The following is a 23,840-nucleotide window of genomic DNA, read 5'->3' on the forward strand; positions in this document are numbered from 1 at the left end:
CAATAATAAACGAGATCCAAGAACAGACCCTTGAGGAACGCCAGATAGCATAGTCGTCCATTCTGTAATCGTCGTGTTTGTTACAACTCGCTGTCGTCTATATCCTCATTACAAACTGTTATTCCTTTCAGCGTTCAGATTACAAGAAGGGGCGAATTTAGATACCTGGTGCCCCTAGGCAGAGAAGAATATTTGCGCCCCTTATTTCAACATGAGTGTACCACAAAGTAGCTTACACCAGCTTACGTAGCTGAATAATAAGTATAGTGAACTCGCCAAACTCGAGCCAGGCAACGAATTTTTACGGAGAGCTTCCTTTGTTGCAAATTCGTCGATCATGTCTTCCTTCTGTAGTCTAGTTGCTGGAGGGGATGGCAGGATTATTGACTCGAACTTGCGATAAGGATGATTATAAATACGGCGGCTGTAAATAAAGTAGTCCCACAAAGTAGCTTACACCAGCTTACGTAGCTGAATAATAAGTATAGTGAACTCGCCAAACTCGAGCCAGGCAACGAATTTTTACGGACAGCTTCCTTTCTTGCAAATTCGTCGATCATGTCTTCCTTCTGTAGTCTAGTTGCTGGAGGGGATGGCAGGATTATTGACTCGAACTTGCGATAAGGATGATTATAAATACGGCGGCTGTAAATAAAGTAGTCGCAATATTGATAGAACGCAATATTTAATGAACTAACAAGTACAATTGCATAACATTCCTTCTATGTAGTCACCCGCAAAGTCTACTACCTTTTGTCATATGTCGGGAAGCCGCTGGGGACCACTGGCAAGGCGTTCACTATTGATGCCAGTGACGAAGCGCCCTACTGCGCGGAGTACAGATGCCACGTCAAGAAATCGGCGGCCTCAGAGGGGTTCCTTCCACTTCGGAAACAAGACGATGTCACAAGGATTCTCGGAAACAAGTCGAAGTCACAAGAAGTCATGTCTGGTGAGTAGGGAGGGTGTTCCAAGACCTCCCAATGCCACAGTTACAATATGACCTTGGCAATGTTTGCGCCATGACAACGCACGTTGTCATGGAACACGATAGGGCTATCGTATGGCAATGAACGTGGACGTTTACGCCGCATAGCCGGACGCAGATGTTGCTCCAGAAATCGGCAATAGTAGTCATGTTGACGGTTTGTCCCTCAGGCACAGCATGTGTAAGAATAATACCCTCCTAGTCGCATGCCACGATCAGCATAAGCCTCACCCGACTGGGTTCCTGTCGAAATTTCTGTGGACGTGCGAACCTGAGTGACGACATTCATTCGATGAACGCTTTAATTCAGGCTCCTAGGCTAGTGCCCAGGTCTCATCAATGGCGACAATTCGCTGCAGAAATGCGACTCATTCCTTGCGGTATCTGTCCAGGTGGATGCCAGCCAGTGCATACCGGTGAGTTGATGTGGAACTCAACGGGACACAATTTTCCTCATGTTAAGACATTTCGTCAGTATATGCTACACCATTTGCTGACTGAGACCAACCTCTAAGGATAAATTTCCGGACAGTCCATCGATGATGTACGGAAACAAGACCACTCACCATGTTCATCTGATCTTAAGGAATGGACGGCCAACCTGTACGGCGCAAATCCGCAGTCTCATTCTGGCCCGCACGAAACGCGTTGACCCATCAGGCAACCGTCCTATACGGTAATGCATTCTCGCCATAGGCTTCAAGAAATCCTGGGTGCCTTTCTGATGCATTTTTGCTGAGGACAGCCTCAATTTTAGTCCACGAACGCTGATCACCTTTTAAAAACATGTTTTGGAGCAGTAATAATAATAATCGTATGGCCTCAGCTACCGTGTGCAGACATTTCAATTTGACGCCATCTGGCTGTCTGCTCGTCAATGAAATCGACACTCTTCACTTCAACGCCACACAGCAAAAACACTCCCAACTAGATGCCCGTTGACTGCACACTACACGTCGACAACAATGCCACCTGATTACTTCCATATCCTATTTCCCCGATCTCCTGTGAGTGTCTGGAAAACTGTATTTACAGCCCTCATAATTATTGAGTGGTGGCAGTGATTATACTTTTAAAGGGAAGTAAAACTGGGGAGTGAGAAACGGAATTCGGCCAATTGGTTGCAGTGGTTGACAAGAATATTCGTAATGCATTATCTAATTAGAAACCACAATGCACTGTATTTAATAACGTTTTTATTTCGTTGCCCTTAATGCATTCCCTTAATGCAGTATATGCTTTTAAATGAACAATCTCATCACTCAGTATACTTCTTCAAGACGTATTTGTAACGCATTTGCAGTTTTCTAGCACATTTTAATAAGGTCATTGAGGTCTTCGCATGAGAAGGCATGACATTGAAAAATGTGCTAATGATCGCATTGTAACGTTTCTAAAAACCTGACTCTCATCTACAAAATTAGGTTCTAAAGTAAAGGCTTTTAAAGGCGTTCGAGTGCCAAAAAAAAAAAAATGAGTGTCTAATTTATCATTAGATTTATTGGCTCGCATTAGAGCATTCTTAAATGACAATCGACTGCGACTACGTTCGATCTCCCATCCTTAAGCACAGAATGCCGACCTAAAAATATTCGTTTCCACCTGTTTTGAAACGAACTTCCGTAGTATGCATGAACGTTGAGAATTCAGGCCGAGCATATTTTACTTATCAGTTAACGATAAAGGCAAGGCCAATCGACCTTGATATTTGACTCTGAAATAGAGCTTGACTTTGAAGGCGTTTTCCTCGAGACTCAAATCAACATCAGACTGTCAGCTCCTTTATAAGAATATAGCAGACTACTGTACTTTATCATCCACGGTATAGGGAATACTCCTAATTTTCCGGCTCCTTGGCTGAATGATCAACGTAGTGGATAGGACCCTAGGTTCAATTCCAGACCGGGTCGGAGATTTTTAGCCGCATTTGTTAAAATGTTCTCACTCAAGGACTAGGTGTTTGTGGACGTCTTCACATCTTCATGATCTTCACAATATGCATCTAACACCACCACGGAAACGCCATATTCCTGCACACAGCTTGGCGTCGGGAAGGGAACTTCCGGCCGTAAAATTGTGTTAAGTCCACTTGAGACTCGCAACGCCACCGGGACGTGGGAAAGGCGACGGAAACAGTTTGTTCCTAACGAAAATGTTTCTAACTTTTCTGGAAGTATATATATCTTTGCAAGTTGTTTTACGTCGCACAGACATAGACACGTCTAATGGCGTCGATGGAACGGGAAGGAAGCGGCCGTGGTTTTAATTAGGTGCAGCCACAGCATTTGTCTGCGCTGAAAATGGGAAACCACGGAAAACCATCTTCGGGGCTGTCGACAGTGGGGTTCAAACAAACTATGTTCCGAATATTGCATGCTGGCCGCAATTAAGCGACTGCAGCTATCGAGCTCGGTTTTTTATATTTTGATACATAAGGATATTCAGCTCCGCCCCAGTAGTGTAGTGGTTAGTGCGATTAGCTGCCACCCCCGGAGGCCAGGGTTTGATTCTTGGCCCTGCCAGGATATATGAAAAGTGGTACGAGAACTGGAACGGGGTCCTCTCAGCTTCGGGAGGTCACCAGAGTCGAGGGGTTTCGGTTTCCACCTCAGCCATCCTCGAAGTAGTTTTCCGTGGTTTCCCGCTTCTTCTTCTTCTTCAGGCAAATGGCGGGATAGTAACTAACTCAAGGCTACGGCCGCTTCCTTCCCTTATCCTCGCCTATCCATTCCAATCTTCCCATACCGCACAAGGCCCCTGGTCAGCATAACAGGTGAAGCCACCTGGGCGACGTACTGGCCCTCTTTCTCAGTTGTATCCCGATCCAAAGTCTCACGCTCCAAGACACTGCCTTTGAGGCGGTAGAGGTAGGATTCCTCCGAGGGAAAAACCAACCCTGGACAGTAAACGGATTAAATAATAATAATAATAATAATAATAATAATAATAATAATAATAATAATAATAATACACAATATAGTCTATCTTTTGTTGTACCGGTATTACATTCCTTATATACAGCTAGGACTCGGATTTTCCATGACCTAAAAGTTCTGGAAATATACCAGCACTTATTCTGTAAAAATATCGAAATATGACACAAAAACTAGGAAATATTAAGGTTATGTGAACGAATCCGATTCATTAAATGTCGCTGAAATATTTGTCCCAAATGGAAGATAATAATTGCTTTCACTCAAATAAAGTGTAAAATTTGCGGTAAATTACCAAATACCGTCGTTACTAGATAAATATCTAGAGACATATGTATACGTACTTACGGGCTATAGACAGGACTCCCTTATGTTGCATTCCGCTGTTCGTGCCGTCTTTTGTTTCTTTCTTGAGGTCCAGGGCTAGCACCAACGAATGGGAGTGCTATGTCTGTGAATTCTCATTATCTTTGTCCATATGACTAGCGCGGGCAGTTCAAACAGCAAAATAGCATGTTTCCTGGACCAATAAATATATTACTGTTTTGTTGAAAAGAAAATAGCATGATCCCTGGACCAATAATAATGAATGAGTTAGGGCACAAAACGAATGAACAACATGAAGAAAACGACACGTAATTAATTGTAACAACTTCAGTGAGCAAAGACATCACACACGAAAGTGTTAGACAAACAAAACACATACGGAAGCGCTGCGACGTAGCGGGAAAAAATAGTTGTAAGGTAGTAAAGTATGTATCCATATTATTCTCTACAAGTAAAATATTTCGAACTTTTTCTTCATTTACCGCAGATTTTACACTTTCTTTGAGTAAAAGCAATTATTATCTTCCATTTGGGACAAATGATACAGTGACATTTCGTGGATCGAATTCGTTCACGTAACCTTTTCTTCGCTACACGGAAGAGTATAGAATCATTATTATGTTTTTGGCCTTAGAAGACGAGAGAACTCGCTCTTTGGTTGTTCCCCACTTAGTAGCCTCTTACACCATGCAGGGGGTACAGATAATGCATCTTTTCACTCCACCCACAGGGGAGATTAAGAATTCCTATAAGTTAAATCGAAAGAAAAATGAGTGTATCCACAAAAAAATGGTAAGGATCATAAATTGTGAGAAAATGAAAGACCTCGTAAATATAATACTTATCGCCGGGCTGAGTGGCTCAGACGGTTACGGCGCTGGCTTTCTGAGCCTAAGTTAGTTGGTCCGAGCCTGGCTCATTTCGATGGTATTTCAAAGTCCTCAAATACGTCAGCCCCGTGTCGGTAGATTTACTGGCACGTAAAAGAACTCCCGCGGGACTAAATTCCGGTACCTTAGTCTCTCCGAAAACTGCAAAAGTAGTTTGTTGGACGTAAACCAACATCATCATCATCATTATTATTATTATTATTATTATTATTATTATTATTATTATTATTATTATTATTATTATTATTTACATTCATGATCCTTACCCTGGTGGGCGTTTGTCGGGCTTGGTGTCGTGCATTATTTGCCGATTAGACACAAAGACAAACGGTACATTTCTTTCTTTCCTTCTTCCTTACCTTCCCCTTTACTCCCCAAGCATGGATTCTAAATTAACTAATAGGAGAACGATTGTTCTGAATTACAGAGTGGTTTTTAAACCGTTCCTTAGGATCACGCATGGGTATTTAGTGAGAAAAGTAGGCTACCTAATATCATTTCGAATGGCAGACCAACTCCCGAATTAAAAGACTTGGAGACTAAATCACATGGAGGTTTCGAAAGACATTTTTAATATATCATGGTGTACAGAATCACCGTGGCTATGCGTATATTCTGGTCATACCTTCCAAAATGACAAATATACTGTGCACATTATTATTATTATTATTATTATTATTATTATTATTATTATTATTATTATTATTATTATTATTATAACTCTATTTTTTGTGCATTTCTATACGTACACTGAATAAAAATCTCGGTAAAACGTTAGTAGAGCGCTCGAATGACCTTCATCTTCTCCTCGACTGTACAAGTTTCGCATAGCTATATCCCAAGAAATTCCCGCGCCACGTCACCGATTCTGCGCAAAATACCAGATACCGTACAACCTGCGGTGCTACACCAAAGACTGTTAAGACCACAGCTTTGTCCCTATGATAGCTGCAGCGGAGTATGCAAGCCCTGTAAGGTGGAAGTCCGGACATGCTAGGAATGCTTTGAATGAGACGACATGCAGACTTATCACCAGGTGCCTGAAACATCGGGAAAAATTGTAATCACTATCAAACACTACTGATCTGCATTTGTACTACTGTATCTAGCTGGGATATCACCCCCTGCTAGGAGAGATGAAGCAGTTACACACACGGTGTTAGTGTTTGTGAGACAGAGAGAGAGAGAGAGAGAGAGAGAGACGGAGAACAAAACAAACCTCGAGTAAACATACACTGCATGGCCACCAGCCACCCCCACCCAGATTCAAGTCCAGAGTGAGCTGCATGCGAGCAACATTATCTCACAAACCGGAATCCCGGTCGGTTATGAGAAAGAAAGAGAAGGTAGGAACAATCTGAGGGTCTGTCCGCTCGATAAGAGATGAAAGGGCATGTCTCAGTCAACAGCAAACAACTCAGTACCTGTACCAATGCAGTCTGTGTACTAAATCATGCAAAGTGTCCGGCTCCATGGCTAAAAATGGTTAGCGTGCTCGGTCCAAGGGGTTCTGGGTTCGAGTCCTGGCCGCAGTGGGGATTTTAACCTTCATTGGTTAATTCCGATGGACCACGAACCAACTACGCTGGCATAGCAGGGAGAGAGGTGATACTCCCAGGTGGCGAATGGGAGGGTCCTAACCAGCTTGCCGGCGGACTTGAGGGAAATAAAATAACTCTCGCGGATCAAACACACAACCCCCAGTGGGTGGGGGACGCAGACGAAGAATAGACACACGGTATCCCCTGCCTGTCGTAAGAGGCGACTAAAAGCGGCGACCAGGGACTGATTGTATTACAACCATGAAACTACTAGTGATTAGTACTACCACGTGGGTAACACAATGGGTCGCTTTTACTTGAGCGTAGTACCACTATGTTAGGTACACAATAGATTTGTGATTAGTAGCAACAGTGTGCGCTGTCGGGTTTTCACAGTACCTGTGAATAGTACCACTATATGAGCGACACCACGGTTCTGGCTTGCCTATGATTAGTACCCACTATATGAGGAACACCACGGGACAGTACGAGTCCCTGTGGTTAATACACTTAGGTGATGAACACCATAGGTTTACGTTGCCTGTAAATGGCGTCGCAATGTGCGAAACACCATAGGTCTGTATTACATGTGCGAATTTCATTACCATAATGTGTGGAATACCGCGAGTCTACGCTATAATGACTTAGCAAATGTCATGGGATAGTAACCTAATAGCGTGTGGGGCCTCCTCTGGCCCTACAAACTGCAGTGAGACGCCGTGGAAGTGAGTCGACAAGCCCCCGGTTGTCCTCTGGACGCAGCTGACACCAAATCGTTGGCAGTGCGGCCGCCAATGCTGGTCTGTTCGTGGGTGCGGGATCCATGGCACGGAGCCTGCGTTCCAGGACATCCCAGATATGCTCGATAGGGTTCATATCGGGGCTCCTGAGTGGCCATGGCAGTCGTTGGACCTCCGCTGCATGTTCTTGGCACCATTCCTGGGCGACGTGCGAGCGATGTGGCGGCGCGTTATCATCTTGAAACACCGCAGAACCGTCTGGACGACGGAAGGCCAAAAATGGGTGGATATGGTCTCCGAGCAGCTCAACATACCGCGTACCATTCAAAGTCTCCTCCAGAACAACTAGGGGGCCCATTCCATACCAGGAAAATGCACCCCAGACCATAACAGACACACCAGCGCCCTGGACCACACCTTCGAGGCAGGCGGGATCCATCGCTTCATGTAGTCTGCGCCATACACGGTGCCTCCCATCGGCATGGTGCAGTTGAAATCGTAATTCGTCCGACCATATCACATTACGCCATTGTTCCAGTGTCCATCCCTGGTGACTGGCGACAAATGCGCGTCGTTGTGACCGATGACGTTGGGTTAACAGTGGCACCCGTTTGCGGCGCCGGCTCCCATACCCCATAGAACCCATGTTCCTACGGATTGTCCATTGGGAGACGTGTCTAGTACGGCCTGTGTTGAATTGAGCCGTGATTTGTTGCACGGTTGCCCGTCTGTCACTATTGACAGTCCGTCTCAGATGTCGCCGGTCACGGTCATCGAGGGTGGCTGGACGGCCGGTCGTTCGTCTGTTGTGAACGGTGACACCTGCATTCAACCATTCACGATACACCCTGGACATGCTTGATCGTGTGAAGCCGGATTCCCCCACCACTTCCGAAATCGCACTTCCCATCCGGCGGGCACCGACCACCATACCCCTTTCGAACGGTGTCAGCTCACGACGACGTTCCATGTTACACCTGTCACATGCACAGCCACTGCTCACAAGGTCTCCTATACAACTGCCGCTGGCACAGGGAGCGTGTGGTGCGCAGACAACACACCTGTGCATCAGTGCTCCGCTATCCTAAGACATTTGCTCAGTCAGTGTACTTTTGATTTGTACAGCAACATGACAAATACCATGGTTCTACTTTCCTAGCGAAAAGTACTATTATGGGGGGCCGATAATCTGGATTTTGGACCCCTTTAGACTGCAAGCATCATCGATTCAATATTGTGCTTTAGAAACAGTCCCTTGGTCAGTAATACTATTGTTTTACGTCAGTTTCTGTGAATGTAGGGCACTGCGGGTCGGATCCACTGATAGTTTTAAATTCATATCCGTCCGTCCATTCATTCTACGTCCTCACGTTTTGAATTCTGGTCAGTGGAGGATTTTCGACTTTTAATTTGTCCTTACATTTCGTACCATTAAGGGCCGATGACCTAGATGTTAGGTCCCTTTAAACAACAAGAATCATGATCATCATCAATTCCGATGTCTCAGTATTATAATTCATCATCCTCACGCCCAAGTCGCCTGTAAGGCTTCAGTTCGAAAGAAAGACCTGCGGAATAATTGTGCCAACTCATAATACAGTGGAACCTCCATATCTCGACCCACCTCGAGAGCTTAATTTTATTTCGAGATATCGAGAATACTGTTTTTGAGCATATATAGCGCATAACTGAATCATATATATCTACGGGCTTTTACTGTATACAGTATATTTTATAGTATTTAAAAATATACTAACAAACTCGTTTATTACGGCATCGCTTTAATTATGACCTTTATTAAAGTCACGTTTTAGAAGATAGAATACACTACATACAGTAGTGAAACAATAAACACACCTCCGTTAACATCTTTGGAAAAAATCCGTTGGTATCTTCTGTGTTTTATTAATAACCTTCTTTTCTTTCACATACTTTTCAACATCATTTATTGCTGTGGGAAACACTGCCAATTTATATTCGACTGACTCTGTGTGTAGGTTTGAAACACGCAGCCAAGATTCGTAAACGGAGCTTGTCATCCACGACTTCCAGGGTTGCTTTCGTACGTGACTGGTCAATCACTATCAAACACTACTGATCTGCATTTAGGGCAGTCGCCCAGGTGGCAGATTCCCTATCTGTTGTTTTCCTAGTCTTTTCTTAAATGATTGCAAAGAAATTGGAAATTTATTGAACATCTCCCTTGGTAAGTTATTCCACTCCCTAACTCCCCTTCCTATAAACGAATATTTGCCCCAATTTGTCCTCTTGAATTCCAACTTTATCTTAATACTGTGATCTTTCCTACTTTTAAAGACACCATCCAAACTTATTCGTCTACTGATGTCCTCCCACGCCATCTCTCCACTGACAGCTCGGAACATACCACTTAGTCGAGCAGCTCGTCTCCTTTCTCCCAAGTCTTCCCAGCCCAAACTTTGTAAAATTTTTGTAACGCTACTCTTTTGTCGGAAATCGCCTAGAACAAATCGAGCTGCTTTTCTTTGGATTTTTTCCAGTCCCTGAATCAAGTAATCCTGGTAAGGGTCCCATACACTGGAACCATATTCAAGTTGAGGTCTCACCAGAGACAAATATGCTCTCTCCTTTACATCCTTACTACAACCCCTAAATACTCTCATAACCATGTGCAAAGATCTGTACCCTTTATTTACAATCATATTTATGTGATTACCCCAATGAAGATCTTTCCTTATATTTATACCTAGATATTTACAATGATCCCCAAAGGGAACTTTCACTCCATCAACGCAGTAATTAAAACCGAGAGGACTTTTCCTATTTGTGAAACTCACAACCTGACTTTTATCCCCGTTTATCATCATACCATTGCCTACTGTCCATCTCACAACATTATCGAGGTCATTTTGCAGTTGCTCACAATGAATTCACACCCGAAAAACAGCGAGGCTTCGCCGATTTTCCAATCACTAGAAATTTATTTTTCGGTTCCCGTCACATTAACTTCCAGCATCACTGTAACCCTCTCTTTACTTGTTAACTGTTAACAAAATTCAAGTTACAGAGTAGTTTTTGTTTCAAAGGAGGAAATGTTTTCTTCGAGATATCGAGAAATTGGTATAACCGAATTTCGAGTAATAGAGAAATAAATACACGTGAAGAATAGGACAAACGACCGGGAAATTGAAGTTACTTGAAGATACTGAAAATTCGAGTAATGGCGGTTCGAGATATCGAGGTTCGACTGTATATAAAGTTTATTAGGCGGGCTGAACGGCTCAGACGGTAGAGCGCTGGACTTCTGACCCCAACGTCGATCCTGGCTCCGTCTGATGGTAGGCCTATTTGAAGGTGCTCATATACGTCATCCTCGTGTCGGTAGATCTACTGGCATCTAAAAAAAAAACCATCAAAAGCAGTTTGTGAGACGAAAAATCAATAACCTGTATTTTATTATTATTATTATTATTATTATTATTATTATTATTATTATTATTATTATTATTATTATTATTATTATTATTATTATTATTATTATTATTATTATTTAATCAGTTTAGCGTCCAGGGTTGGTTTTTCTCTCGGACTCAGCGAGGGATCCCACCTCTACCGCCTCAAAGGCAGTGTCCTGGAGTGTGAAACAATGGGACGGGGATACAAATGGAAAGGAGACCAGGTGGCCTCACCTGCTATATTGAACAGGGGTCTTGGGGGGGGGGGTGTCAGGAATGAGAATATTGGAAGGGATAAGCAAGGAAGAGGGAAGGAAGTGCCCGTGGTCTTAAGTTAGATACTATTGCGGCATTTGTCTGGAGAAGTGGGAAACCACTTCGAGGATGGCTGAGGTTCGAATCGAATCCCCCTCCTCAGTATACCTCCCGAAGCTGAGTGGACCCCGTTCTAGCCTTCGTACCGCTTATCAGATATCGAGGCGGCATGTTATTTAGTAATTGCTAAAATGAATCAGTTTTGAATAGGTTAAAATCCTACTGGAGCTACCGGTTTATACCTACTGCTTTGCGTGGTAAAATAAATAAATAAATAAATAAATAAATAAATAAATAAATAAATAAATAAATAAATAAATAAATAAATAAATAAATTTAATTGGTAAATTTTGTCAATTAGTTATTAATTTTTAATTTGTTTGTTGTGATGTTTTAAGTTCATTATTTATTTAGTATGTAATATGAGAATTTCTTTCTTTCTTAATCGTTACCTTCCAGGGTTAGCTTTTCCCTCCGATACAGCGAGGGACCCCACCCCTACCGCCTCAAGGGCAGTGTCCTGGAGCGCGAGACTTTGGGTCGGGAGGATGTAACTGGGGAGGAGGATAAGTACATAACCCAGGCGGCCTCAACTGCTATGCTGAACAAGGGCTTTGCGGGGGCGGGGGGGAAGAGGATAGGAATGTCGGAAGGGATAGACGAGGAAGAGGGAAGGAAGCGGCCGTGGCCTTAAGTTAGGTACCATCCCGGCATTTGTCTGGAAAAGAAGTGGAAAAGCACGGAAAACCACTTCGAGGATGGCTGAAGTGGGAATCGACCCCCTCCTCCCGCTACTCAGATGACCTCCCGAGGCTGAGTGGACCCCGTTTCAGCCCTTGTACCACTTTTTCGTGGCAGAGCCGGGCATCAAACCTGGGCATCTGGGGATGGCAGCTAATCACACGAACCATTAAGTAAAAAATATTTCTTAAATTAAGTCAATATTTCGAATCGAGTAAATTAAATAAATAAATAAATAAATAAATAAATAAATAAATAAATAAATAAATAAATTGGGAGCCTTTTTCTCCCATTATTTCTTTCTTTTTAAAAATCGGTTATCCGTTTCTTCTTTGTCCATGCGTAGGCTATTAGAATATGTGCAAATATGTGCTTTAACAGTTCTGACGTAGATTAACCTGCCAAAGTTTGAACGAAATCAGTGACCCCATAGCTGTGATTTCCCCTTGTTAGTTAAAAAGAAAAGAACGAGACACGGCTAAGTTTATACGGAGACCAATAGAAAGCTGGCCAAGAAGTCCTAAATCCTATGAGGGAAGGGGGAACTCCCGTCGATGACTATGACAGAACGAAAATAGTTCAGTGTTGCTCAAAACTGGGTCAGTGCCAACGATTAGGTGCATCAACGGCTATTTCTATCCGCATGTCAAAGTGGCCAAGTTATTCATAGCTCACAGTGACACACACTTTGTGAATGACGCTCACTTCACCACCATATTCGCAAATATATATATATTTTTTAAACAGCACTATATTTGCGGCTCAGTGCTATATATGTCACCTGTCCCGTATTATATGCTGTCCTTATGTTTCAATAACAAGAATGAAGAAATACGTGATTCAAGAAGGAGAAAATAACAAGAAAGTTGCATGCAATTTTATGATGGTCTCTAAAAAGTATCCCTTCTGCTCTTTGCTTTACGTCGCACCGACACAGATAGGTTTTATGGCGACGATGGGACAGGAAAGGCCTAGGAATGGAAAGGAAGCCGCCGTGGCCTTAATTAAGGCACAGCCCCAGCTTTTTCCTGGTGTGAAAAAGGGAAATCACGGAAAACCATCTTCAGGGCTGCCGACAGTGGGGTTCGAACCCACTATCTCCCGGATGTGAGGTCACAGCTGCGCGCTCCCAACCGCACGGCTAACTTGCCCGGCAGTATCTCTTCTAGTCTTATGATTTCTCGGAAGACAATGTTGTAGCAAAGTTCAATTTGAAGAGAAAAAATATTTTTTCTTGTCCGGAAGATGGATTAGAATGTCTTCAGTTGACCGAGAAGATTTTTTTTTTTTTTTGCTAGCTGCTTTACGTCGCACCGACACAGATAGGTCTTATGGCGACGATAGGACAGGGAAGGGCTAGGAGTGGGAAGGAAGCGGCCGTGGCCTTAATTAAGGTACAGCCCCAGCATTTGCCTGGTGTGAAAATGGGAAACCACGGAAAACCATCTTCAGGGCTGCCGACAGTGGGGCTCGAACACCGAGAAGATTGGTATGGAGGAGCTCTATGAAGAGTTCTGCATTTTTGGAGAAATCTCTTCTAACATCCTGCAACGTGGGGAAGATCCATCGCAAGACTGAAAGAAGTTGAAAAATTGGTGCGTTTTATCTTTAATACTCCCGGTTCAAATAGTACTGTTGGTGATAAACCAGGAGACTGATATGAAAAATAGATGCTCAGTGACCCTAATAAACAGTGAACTTCTGATTTCAACAAATATTAAAAAATGTTAACACTTCCACACCATGATGAAATCTGATACTGATATTTTAAAGGTAGAAAAGTCAAATAGCAAGAAGTAAGGTCATTTAATCCGGTTTTAAAATCAGCATTATTTGCATAGAATGTCTCGTTAATACAGTGACATGCCCCCTTATTTCGTTTAACAAAAGGTGACAACCCTATTTGGACCCGTTGAACCCATTAATGTCAGTTAAAACACACGGCCGAACTAATATTTAATTAATGATGAATACTCCAGTATAACAAAAATCTTCTAAAGATCAAGTTTTTCTTCTTTCTGCTTCAATTCTTTCATCCTGTTATGTGTGTTATTTCGTCCACTATGTTTTTTCTGGGCCTCCCCCTTGTTTTCTTCCCCAATATCTTGCCTTCATTTATGTGTGTAAAAAAGGCACTGCGCATTAGCAAATGGTGAAAAGTGATGTCTTCTTCCTCCGAATTGTATTTATTCCATGCCTGCATTTTAGTTAGTTTTCCCTTCTGTCCAAAACGTTCTGGTCATTTTTCTCCAAATCTTCAGCATTTGCTCTCTAGCTGTTAATAATAATAATAATAATCTAATATTATTATTATTATTATTATTATTATTATTATTATCTAGCTCTCGCTGCCGTATAGAAACACATTACCAATATAATAATAATAATAATAATAATAATAATAATAATAATAATAATAATAATAATAATAATAATAATAATAATAATAATAGTCCGGCTCCATGGCTAAATGGTTAGCGTGCTGGCCTTTGGTCCAGAGGGTCCGAACCTTCATCGGTTAATTCCGATGGCTCGGGGGCTGGGTATGTGTGACGTCTTCAGCATTAGAATTCATCATAGGTAGGGCCCCATTCTCATACACGCGCAGGTCGGCTACAGGAGTCAAATCAAAAGACCTGCACCAGGCCTCTTCGGAGGGCATACGCCATTTAAACTCAGATATATATATATTGCTAGTGGCTTTACGTCGCACCGACACAGATAGGTCTTATGGCGACGATGGGATAGGAAAGGCCTAGGAGTTGGAAGGAAGCGGCCGTGGTCTTAATTAAGGGACAGCCCCAGCATTTGCCTGGTGTGAAAATGGGAAACCATAAAAAACCATCTTCAGGGCTGGCGCCAGTGGCATTCGAACCCACTATCTCCCAGATGCAAGCACACAGCCGCACGCCGCTAACCGCATGGCCAACTCGTCCGGTAAACTCAGTAAAAAAAAACCGGAAGGATTGTACTCTTCAGAGTGCCTTGTTATAAGTAAAAAGGGGGAGCTGAAGAAACTTGAGAAGAAGGAAAGGAAGATTCTAAGGAACATGCTGGGATTGCAGAAGACTACTAATGGGACTTGAAAGAAAAGGAGAAATAAGGAGCTCTACAAGTACACTGAAAAGATCACGGACACATTGCGGAAACGAAGGTTGAAATTCTACGAAGACCTGATAAGAATGGATGACAAACGGTTGACCAAAAAAGATCTTCAAATGTATCATGGGGTTAAAGGCCACCTCCACGTGGGTAAAAGAAGTCAAGAGGGACGCTGCAGATAATTCACAATAGAAGAGAGTTCAGAAGAAGAGTTGACAGTCTAAAATTATTTGAAGAGAAACCACTAAAACGGAGACCCGAACGGATCATTTCCGACGAGGAGGGAAAGAATGAAGAGGTTCTGGAAAGAGAAGAAAGGGCAAAAAGCCTTAAGTTCTATGAGGCCCACAGTGGCCAAATTCGGAAATAATAACAATAATAATAATAATAATAATAATAATAATAATAATAATAATAATAATAATAATAATAATAATAATAATAATAACAACACTTAAACTAACAAGAACTGGAGATCTCGAAAAACTAGAGAAGGGTGAAAGAAGAATTTTGAGAAAAATACTGGGAGCTAAACGAAATAATAATGCAGAAGACTACAATTTTTCGGACACGTTTACAGAATGGATGACAACAGACTAACCAAGCGCATCTTCAACCTTCTGAATAGTTACAAATCTAAACCCACAATGGTTCATTGAAATTGAGAAAGACATGAAAAATGCTGGAATTAAAACAGAAATACAATAAAAAACAGAACACTTTTTAGAGAAGCAATTCAAAAGGCAGCGTTTCAGGAGCGGAAGAAACCAACAATTAGAAGAAAGTGGACTCAAGAAGAGAAGGAACGACGCACACGAAGGATGAAGGAAATTTGGAAGCAAAGGAAATCGAACACAATGAAAAGTAACCAAAGTTGATTCATCGTACCCTCCAAATGGGTTATTCGAAAGAAGAAGTATAATAATAATAATAATAATAATAATAATAATAATAATAATAATAATAATAATAATAATAATAATAATAATGATAATAATAATGCCTCAACCACCTCGTGTAGGCATTTTGATCTGGCGCCAACAAGAATGCCTGCGCATCAATTTTGGCGTTCGTTTCTTTACATTACCAGATGGAAAAGTAAGCTGGTTTCTTGGACGAACTATGGGTGAGATTGTGATTACTCTTTAGCATGCCGACTTGGAGTATCTAATGGATAATTTCCCACCTTTCAAAAATCCGATTTCCTCTGGCTGGTTTGAACTCAGGATTCTGAGACCGACGCTCTACCTCTGAACCAGATGGAAGTCTTAACAAATTGCTTTCGTATTTCGATGTTGAGGGACTGATTAATGAGTAATAACTATATTTTCTCTTGAAATGCACACATAGCCAACGCTATTGTCTTCATCTCTAAACTACGCCTGTTTTCCACTGTAATGACGGAACAGAAACCGTTAACCCGTTGAATTGTGTAATTTCCAGTCTTGATACTAGTAGGTTTTTCTCTCTTGATTTCTTGATGACTATGGATTCGGTTTTACTCGCATTGATAGGCTTTTTCTTCCTGACCTTTTCCTACTTTAGTTTAAGTTAGGTCGTCACTTAGTATGGGTTTAGCCTAGTTGTGTGGCCGGATGTGTTGTATACCTAGCCCCGGAGCTAGAGGAATTAAACATACGTGGTTAAAATCCCTCCCCCGGCTCGGAATCCAACCTGGGGCCTTATGAACCATTCAGCCAAGGAGCTGGATACTTCCACTGACGGGCTATTTATGTGAAATATGTCCGTCTCCATGGCTAAATGGTTAGCGAGCTGGCCTTTGGTCACAGGGGTCCCGGGCTCGATTCCCGGCAGGGTCGGGAATTTAAACCATAATTGGTAATTCCGCTGCCACGAGAGCTGGGTGCATGTGTCGTCTTCATCATCATTTCATCCTCATCACGATGCGCAGGTCGCCTACGGGAGTCAAATCAAAAGATCTGCATCTGGCGAGCCGAACTTGTCCTCGGACACTTCCAACACTAAAAGCCACACGCCATTTCATTCATGTGAAATATTTTACGATAGCTACGAGCGTATTCCGATACTACTACTACTACTACTACTACTACTACTACTACTAATAATAATAATAATAATAATAATAATTTAAAACTGCAACAGAAAGTATTAATGTACTGAAAGACGTAGCAGAACAAACAAGCTTGCGGATATCCTTTGAAAAGACGGAAGTAATGTAAAACATGAAAGGCAACACGATCCAACTGAACACCAAATATGGAACAATAACCCGTGTGCCTAAGTTTCAATAACTTGGTGAGTGGATGCAGTCAAACGGATTATATACAGAGGCCTTAGGGGGCAGCGCAAAAGAATGGAGGTAGCTTTTCAAACCAGCCAGAACATACACTGTATAAAAAAAAATACTTTTCTTATAAATACCAAAATTCATTATTACAACACTGTCGTCAAGCCCTATGCGTCAGAATGCCTTATCCTCTCTCAGGAATGTGCGTTCACGAAGTTAGAGCAAAAAGAGAAAACGTTCCTCCACAACATACTTGGCCCAAACTACAAAAATGGGATCTACAAAAAATCTACTCTAAGATAGAGAAGATTACGGACACAATGTGCAACGCAGGGCTCGCTTCTACGGTCACTTACAACGAATGGGCGACTGTCGGTGGACCATGGACAAAACGCATTTTTAACAAGTTCGACTCAAAACCAAAAATTCTCTGGTACGTTAACGCCAAGAAATACCTCGAGAAAATGGGCCTACGATCAGATCTTTTCAGAACAAGCGTCATGACTTGGACAACTGGTGCAGAGTGATCAGATAAACGCCGTGTTCGACACAGCGAGAGAATGAAAACCTACTAAATCAATCGAAAATTGAATTAACGCCAAAATGTATAAGCAAAAGCAAAGTCACCTCCTTACAGGCCATGAAGGCCCTTGGAGGAGTGGAAAGTAAAGGCTTCCACCATTGTTAACCACGGCACGTCTTTGCCCCCAGGAATTAACCTGGTACTCATTTTTGGTGTAGGCTGAGTGAACCTCAGGGCCATATGCACCTCCGGAAGTGGAGATCTCGTTTCTTAAATTTTACGACTTCCTGACGGGGATTCGAACCTACGTCCTTCCGGGCGAACCGAGCACGCCTTTACCGCCTCGGCCAGGCAGCCCCTTCTAAATGTATAATGAAACTAATCATGGTCTCTAGAAGGCCGATATCTCCAATCACCTCGGGAGCTAAATTTGATTTCGAGTTATCGAAATTTCGAGATATAGAGAATACCTTTTTTGAGCATGTGTAGCACATAATTGTATCATATGTATCTACGGGCTTATACTGAATACATAATTTTTTTAACAGCATTTAAAAGTATACAAACAAACTCTATTTTACGGCATCACTTTAATTATAACACTAACTTTTTAGAAGACAGGATTACAGTACATACAGTAGTGAAACAAGAACACACCTCCATTAACACCTTTGGAAAAAATCCAGTTGTCTCTTCTGTTTGTTACCGTTAACCTTCCCTCCCTTCACGTTGAAACTTCTCGTCAATACCACGCAGCCGAGATTCGTAAATGGAGCTTGTCATCCGCGACTTCGGGGGTTGCTTTCGTACGTAACCGGTAATAATTCACACCCGAGAAGCAGCGAGGCTTCGCCGATTTTCCGATCACTAAGAGTTTTAGTGTTTCGGTTCGCGCCATATTAACTACCAGCATCACTGGAACCCTTTCTTTACTTGTTAACTGTTCCTCACAAACCACAAATGCCGTATTGGACAGAATTCGAGTTACAGATTTTTTTTGCTTCACGGGAAGAAATGTTTGCTTCGAGAAATCGAGAAATTCGTGTAACCGAATTTCGAGTAATAGAGAAATAAATACACGTGAAGAATAGCACAAACGGCCGGGAAATTTAAGTTACTTCGATATATTGAAAAGTCGAGTAATGGAGGTTCGAGAAATCGAGGTTCCACTGTAAATAAATAAATAAATAAATAAATAAATAAATAAATAAATAAATAAATAAATAAATAAATAAATAAATAAATAATAATGACGTGTGGGCACCGGGGAGGCCTAGTGCAGGTCTTTCGAATTGACGCCTGAAAGGCGATCCGCACGTTTGTGTGAAAGGCCCTGCATATGATGAATTCTACAGTAATGCTGAAGATGGCACACATAGGCTACCCAGTCCCCGAACCATCGGAATTAACCAATGAACGTTAAAGTCCCCGACCCAATCGGGAATCAAACCCGGGACCCCTTGGATCAAAGGCCACCATGCTAATCATTAGCCATGGAGCTGGAAATAATAATAATAATAATAATAATAATAATAATAATAATAATAATAATAATAATAATAATAATAATATAAACATTTCCTAAACAAACTGAAGTAATGTTGCCTGACCGACATAATACCCCGCATATCTAGATACTAAATATGGAAAGGCTAAACGTTGCATTCATTTGATTTATCTTAGATCATTTCCTTGAATGTATTTGAGAAAGAACCCCTAATATATCGTGCCAAAAGCACGGAAACAGCTTTTCTCCACACTAAACCGACTTATCAGCCTAGGTCAATCTCATGGCGCCAATGGCGGCGATTAGAAGGTGTGGTCGAAGGGGGTCAGTTTTTAAATGTTTATTCCATTTTAACGCAATTACTATCTGATGGTGCACTAAATGAGTTTTTGTATGCTAAGTCCATGTGCTGCACCATGACAGAGGAGAGGATCGTTCACTTCGCTATTTGCTATACCGGAGTCTTCACATCGGCTACTGGCGACTACTTCAGGGTGACAATGCTTCAATTCGTTCCCCAGAAGCTCAGCAGTAGTTAACTACCTTTCTTCCTCTGCTTTCCCCTCCAAACTCGGAGCTTCGCGCAGGTTTGTACCATCAGATAGCTCATTGGCGAGAATAGGAAATCTTTGCTATTAGCTTTGCGTCGCACTGACATAGATAGATCCTATGGCGACGATGGGCTAGAAAAGGACTAGGTGTGGGAAGGAAGCGACGTTGGCCTTAATTAAGGTACAGCCCCAGCATTTTCCTGGTGTGAAAACCATCTTCAGGGTTGCCGACAGTGGGGTTCGGACCCACTAACTTCCGAATGCAAGCTTACAGCTGCACGCCTCTAACCGAACGGCGAACTCGCCCGGTGAACAGGAAATCTTGCAAAGTATAGCGCAGCTCGACCCGTCGGGTATGAAGTGCGATGAAACTTCGTAGCGAGGTTTAACGACTGGATGCCCTTCCTGACGTCAAACTCATCAGAGGAGTTAATGAGATGAAATGAATGACGTGGCATATGCTAGTACGAAGGGAGAGGGGGAAACCCGGTGCCGGCACATAGCTTACTCCTGTCGAATAGCACTAAGGGGTCTGCTCAAGGCTTAACGTCGCCATCCGACGGACCAATTACCACTCACAGCGCAATATGCCCTCATTCCATATGAACGCTGCTGAGTGGTTTGGAATTTTAATCAGGCTTTTAGCATGCTATTTAAATTAGAAATTGCATACCACCACGCCTCCTACCCTGCCGGCCAACATTCTGATGGTGAAAATGTTTTTCGACCAACGTCACTCGAACCGGCTAACCACGGTGTCATATAATAAACTTGATACTTTAACGATCATGGGCACCAGATGGGCTAATAATAATAATAATAATAATAATAATAATGATAATAATAATAATAATAATAATAATAATAATAATAATAATAATAATAATAATCGTATGCGGCTCGGTTTTAATTGATTTTGTTGGGTGCACAGCATAATATGGCACCAGGGATCTTTTACATGCCGGCATCGTTCGACGTGTAGTGTGGAATGGACTTAATTCCCGCTCTCAACAATCCGACCTCTACCCGGTTTGAACCCGCGCTCTCGGGATACAAAGGCTGGCACTCAACCACTGATCCAAGAGGGAGCCTTTGAAAGAGATTATATAACTCCGAAGCATTTCTGGACTCATCTTAGAAATCGTGACCATTAGCGGCGATTGGGAATTAGAAGTTGGGGGGGGGGGGACAATATACAGACAACAGAAAATACCCGGGTTTGTATAAAGCGAGGGGGGTGGGGTACATCAAAACTGAAAAAAAAAAAAAAAATAGAAGCTAAAAATTGTAAGTTTCTTATGCTCTCAGCGAATTTCGACAGTTTACCAACTTAAGTGCGGTAATAGTTCGAGATTTTGATTCAATACTATACAATAAAACATTTACCAAAGGAACAATATTACACATGTATTACTATTAAACAGAAGTACGGCGTGTTTGTACAATTAAAAATCATTTAAGTTAGTATTTGTCTGAGAAACTTAACAGACACTAACAAAGAGAATGCCCGGCTAAAGAATGTGCGCGGCAAGCGGGTGAATCATTCCTCAATGTCCGGTGTCGTACGAGTTGCGCCGTGTTAAAATCAGTAAAACTTGCGCCGTGGTCATTAATCATTCTAGGAACTAGAGGTATTGTTTGGGAATTCCACAGGGAAGTTTCGTGTTTCAGAATGTGACAGTGTAAGACATAATGAAACAACGCTGTTAGAATGAACATTTGCGACGGAAAACTGTAAATTTCAGTTATTGTTAAAATTAAAAAAGCTTCTTCATGACGCTGATGGAACGTAGGCTTCCCATCACTGCTCCGGGGGTTAAATCTACGATCACTTTAGATAGCGTTTATGCTGGACAAAGCTGGCGTTCAAAATATTATTTCTGATTTCTTCATATTTATATCAGCATCACTGTTTGAAACAATTTCATTTGTCATTTATTAATCTTTTATACCCAGGGAATGCTACAGGCCTCGCCAGGGCACACAATTTCCTTTCTTTGGCAGTAGCTATGGTTCATTCTTGAGCCCTATCACTTCATAAGGGGTGCATGTCGGGGAAACGTAGGGTGAGACAGTTTTTTTTCTGTTTTCACTGGTCATTCTTTATTCAACAAATTCGCTACATTTCATTTGCCATCCATTAATCTTTGTCCGCAAAAGCACGTCAGATCTCGCATTCGGCAGTATTTTCTTCCTTTAGCGGTATTACATTCTTCATTCATTCTATTTCTGACCCTGTCAGTTAGCTACAAACAGGCTGTGGATATTCTTCACAAGACTGAAAGACTGATTCCATGTTTCCACACTTGGTTTGTAAATTAAGTCAAACTACGTAGTTATACACATTTCACCCAATGATATAAATACGATGCAGGTTTTCTAAATGTGCAAGAAACCAACATTGATAGAGTGATTACCGAGCTCGATAGCTGCAGTCGCTTAAGTGCGGCCAGTATCCAGTATTCGGGAGATAGTAGGTTCGAACCCCACTGTCGGCAGCCCTGAAAATGGTTTCCCATCGTCGCCGTAAGACCTATCTGTGTCGGTGCGACGTAAAACAACTAGCAAAAAAAAAAAGAGTGAATAATATTTTTTATATATTAATTTCAAAATCTCAGTACTACAGATATTCACAGACATTCCTTGAACTTGGAAATAACCCCCTGCGGTGCAGCGCAGGTAGCAGATGCTTAAGACAGCTGTCAAACCAATTCTACTCCCGGCGGGGAATCTCCACGGCGCAACTCATACAGAACCCAGTGTCCATCATTTTGGCAAAACATATACCCCTGCTACCCTTCCTATACAAACCGGTTAGCCGCGACGAACCTATAGCATACACGAACAGTAGGCCTACAATAAATTACAGACATAATTCGCTGGTATGACAGCAGGGCTTGTAAAAATTGCTTGTTTTAATAATTCCTAGTTTCAGCTGGCTAGACTGGAATAAAAATAAAAATGTAATGTTTTCTCCACAAAGTGGGGGAGAGGGGGCGACTACCCCCCTCGCCAACCCTAATCGCCGCTACTGTTCGTGATTACCAAACAAATTTAACACGCTGTGAATGAGAGGGACACACATTTAGAAATCAAAACGCTGTTTCCAAACTTCTTTCTTTGGGGCATTTTACGTTATTTATGAAGAGTGGATGAGGAAAACTTACACTCAAAATGAGTGTCGATATTGACAATACTCAAATTCGAATTCGGAATCCATTCTTATGTTTTTTTAAATGTAAAAACCATTCAAAGTGGCATAACTTCCAATAATTTGCGAACTGAAATAGATTCCATTCTTGATGTTAACATTAGAAATTAAATATTGGAAAAGTCTGAACTTCACAAATGTAAGATAGTGAATGTGTTTTCCATACCAGTACCTTTTTTTATTTTTAAGAATTCCGTTATAATTAATTCACGATTACAGTACCTACCGTACTTACCACCGCATCGTACGAGAACACGCCTGCCTTACCTCGGTTTGTATTCCTTCGCGCATATCTGCTCTTCAAGGAGTTCACTGCACTACTCACTAACTTCTTTGCTACTGACACAATCACTGACTAACTGCCTGCTCAGCTGCTCGGCTTCGCGTCGCGCCACACATACAGACAACCAGCTGGTCGTGTGTCATCGTACTACTCGAGTCAAAACATGGGTAGAAAGGCTTTTCTCGAACGATGGGGCTTCATTCCTTTAAACATGCAGACACATTCATCCTGTTAACAGATGAGGCCAGGTCCTGGCTTTGCATAAATAAATCTTCATTATAAACTCTCGTCGTTCGGTCTGCAAGCCTCTGTGGACGAGCTTAACGAATTGCCATTTCCTATTACGGCCTACTATGTGATAGTTTTCATCTATACGTAACAGTTGGAGCCTACATGTATTTTATAATGCCCAGACACTTGGACACTTGTGCGGTTTGCGATGTTAATTTATTTGTGCGCACGTCCTTGGCCTTGCCCCACAGGCA

The 23,840-nt window shown here is 42.0% G+C and overlaps 1 protein-coding gene across 1 annotated transcript in view; it reads right to left on the minus strand.

Moving 5' to 3' along the window:
- LOC136884372 (phytanoyl-CoA dioxygenase domain-containing protein 1) overlaps positions 1-23,482 on the minus strand; it is a 73,456-nt gene extending 49,974 nt beyond the window's left edge. The window contains exon 1 of the mRNA XM_067156518.2: positions 23,340-23,482. Coding sequence (XP_067012619.2) covers positions 23,340-23,363 — 24 coding nt within the window. The 5' untranslated portion in view covers positions 23,364-23,482. The remainder of the gene's footprint in view (positions 1-23,339) is intronic.
- Positions 23,483-23,840: the final 358 nt, after the last annotated feature.

This window comes from Anabrus simplex, chromosome 12 (assembly GCF_040414725.1).
Source record: "Anabrus simplex isolate iqAnaSimp1 chromosome 12, ASM4041472v1, whole genome shotgun sequence".
Taxonomy (NCBI): Eukaryota; Metazoa; Arthropoda; class Insecta; order Orthoptera; family Tettigoniidae; genus Anabrus; species Anabrus simplex.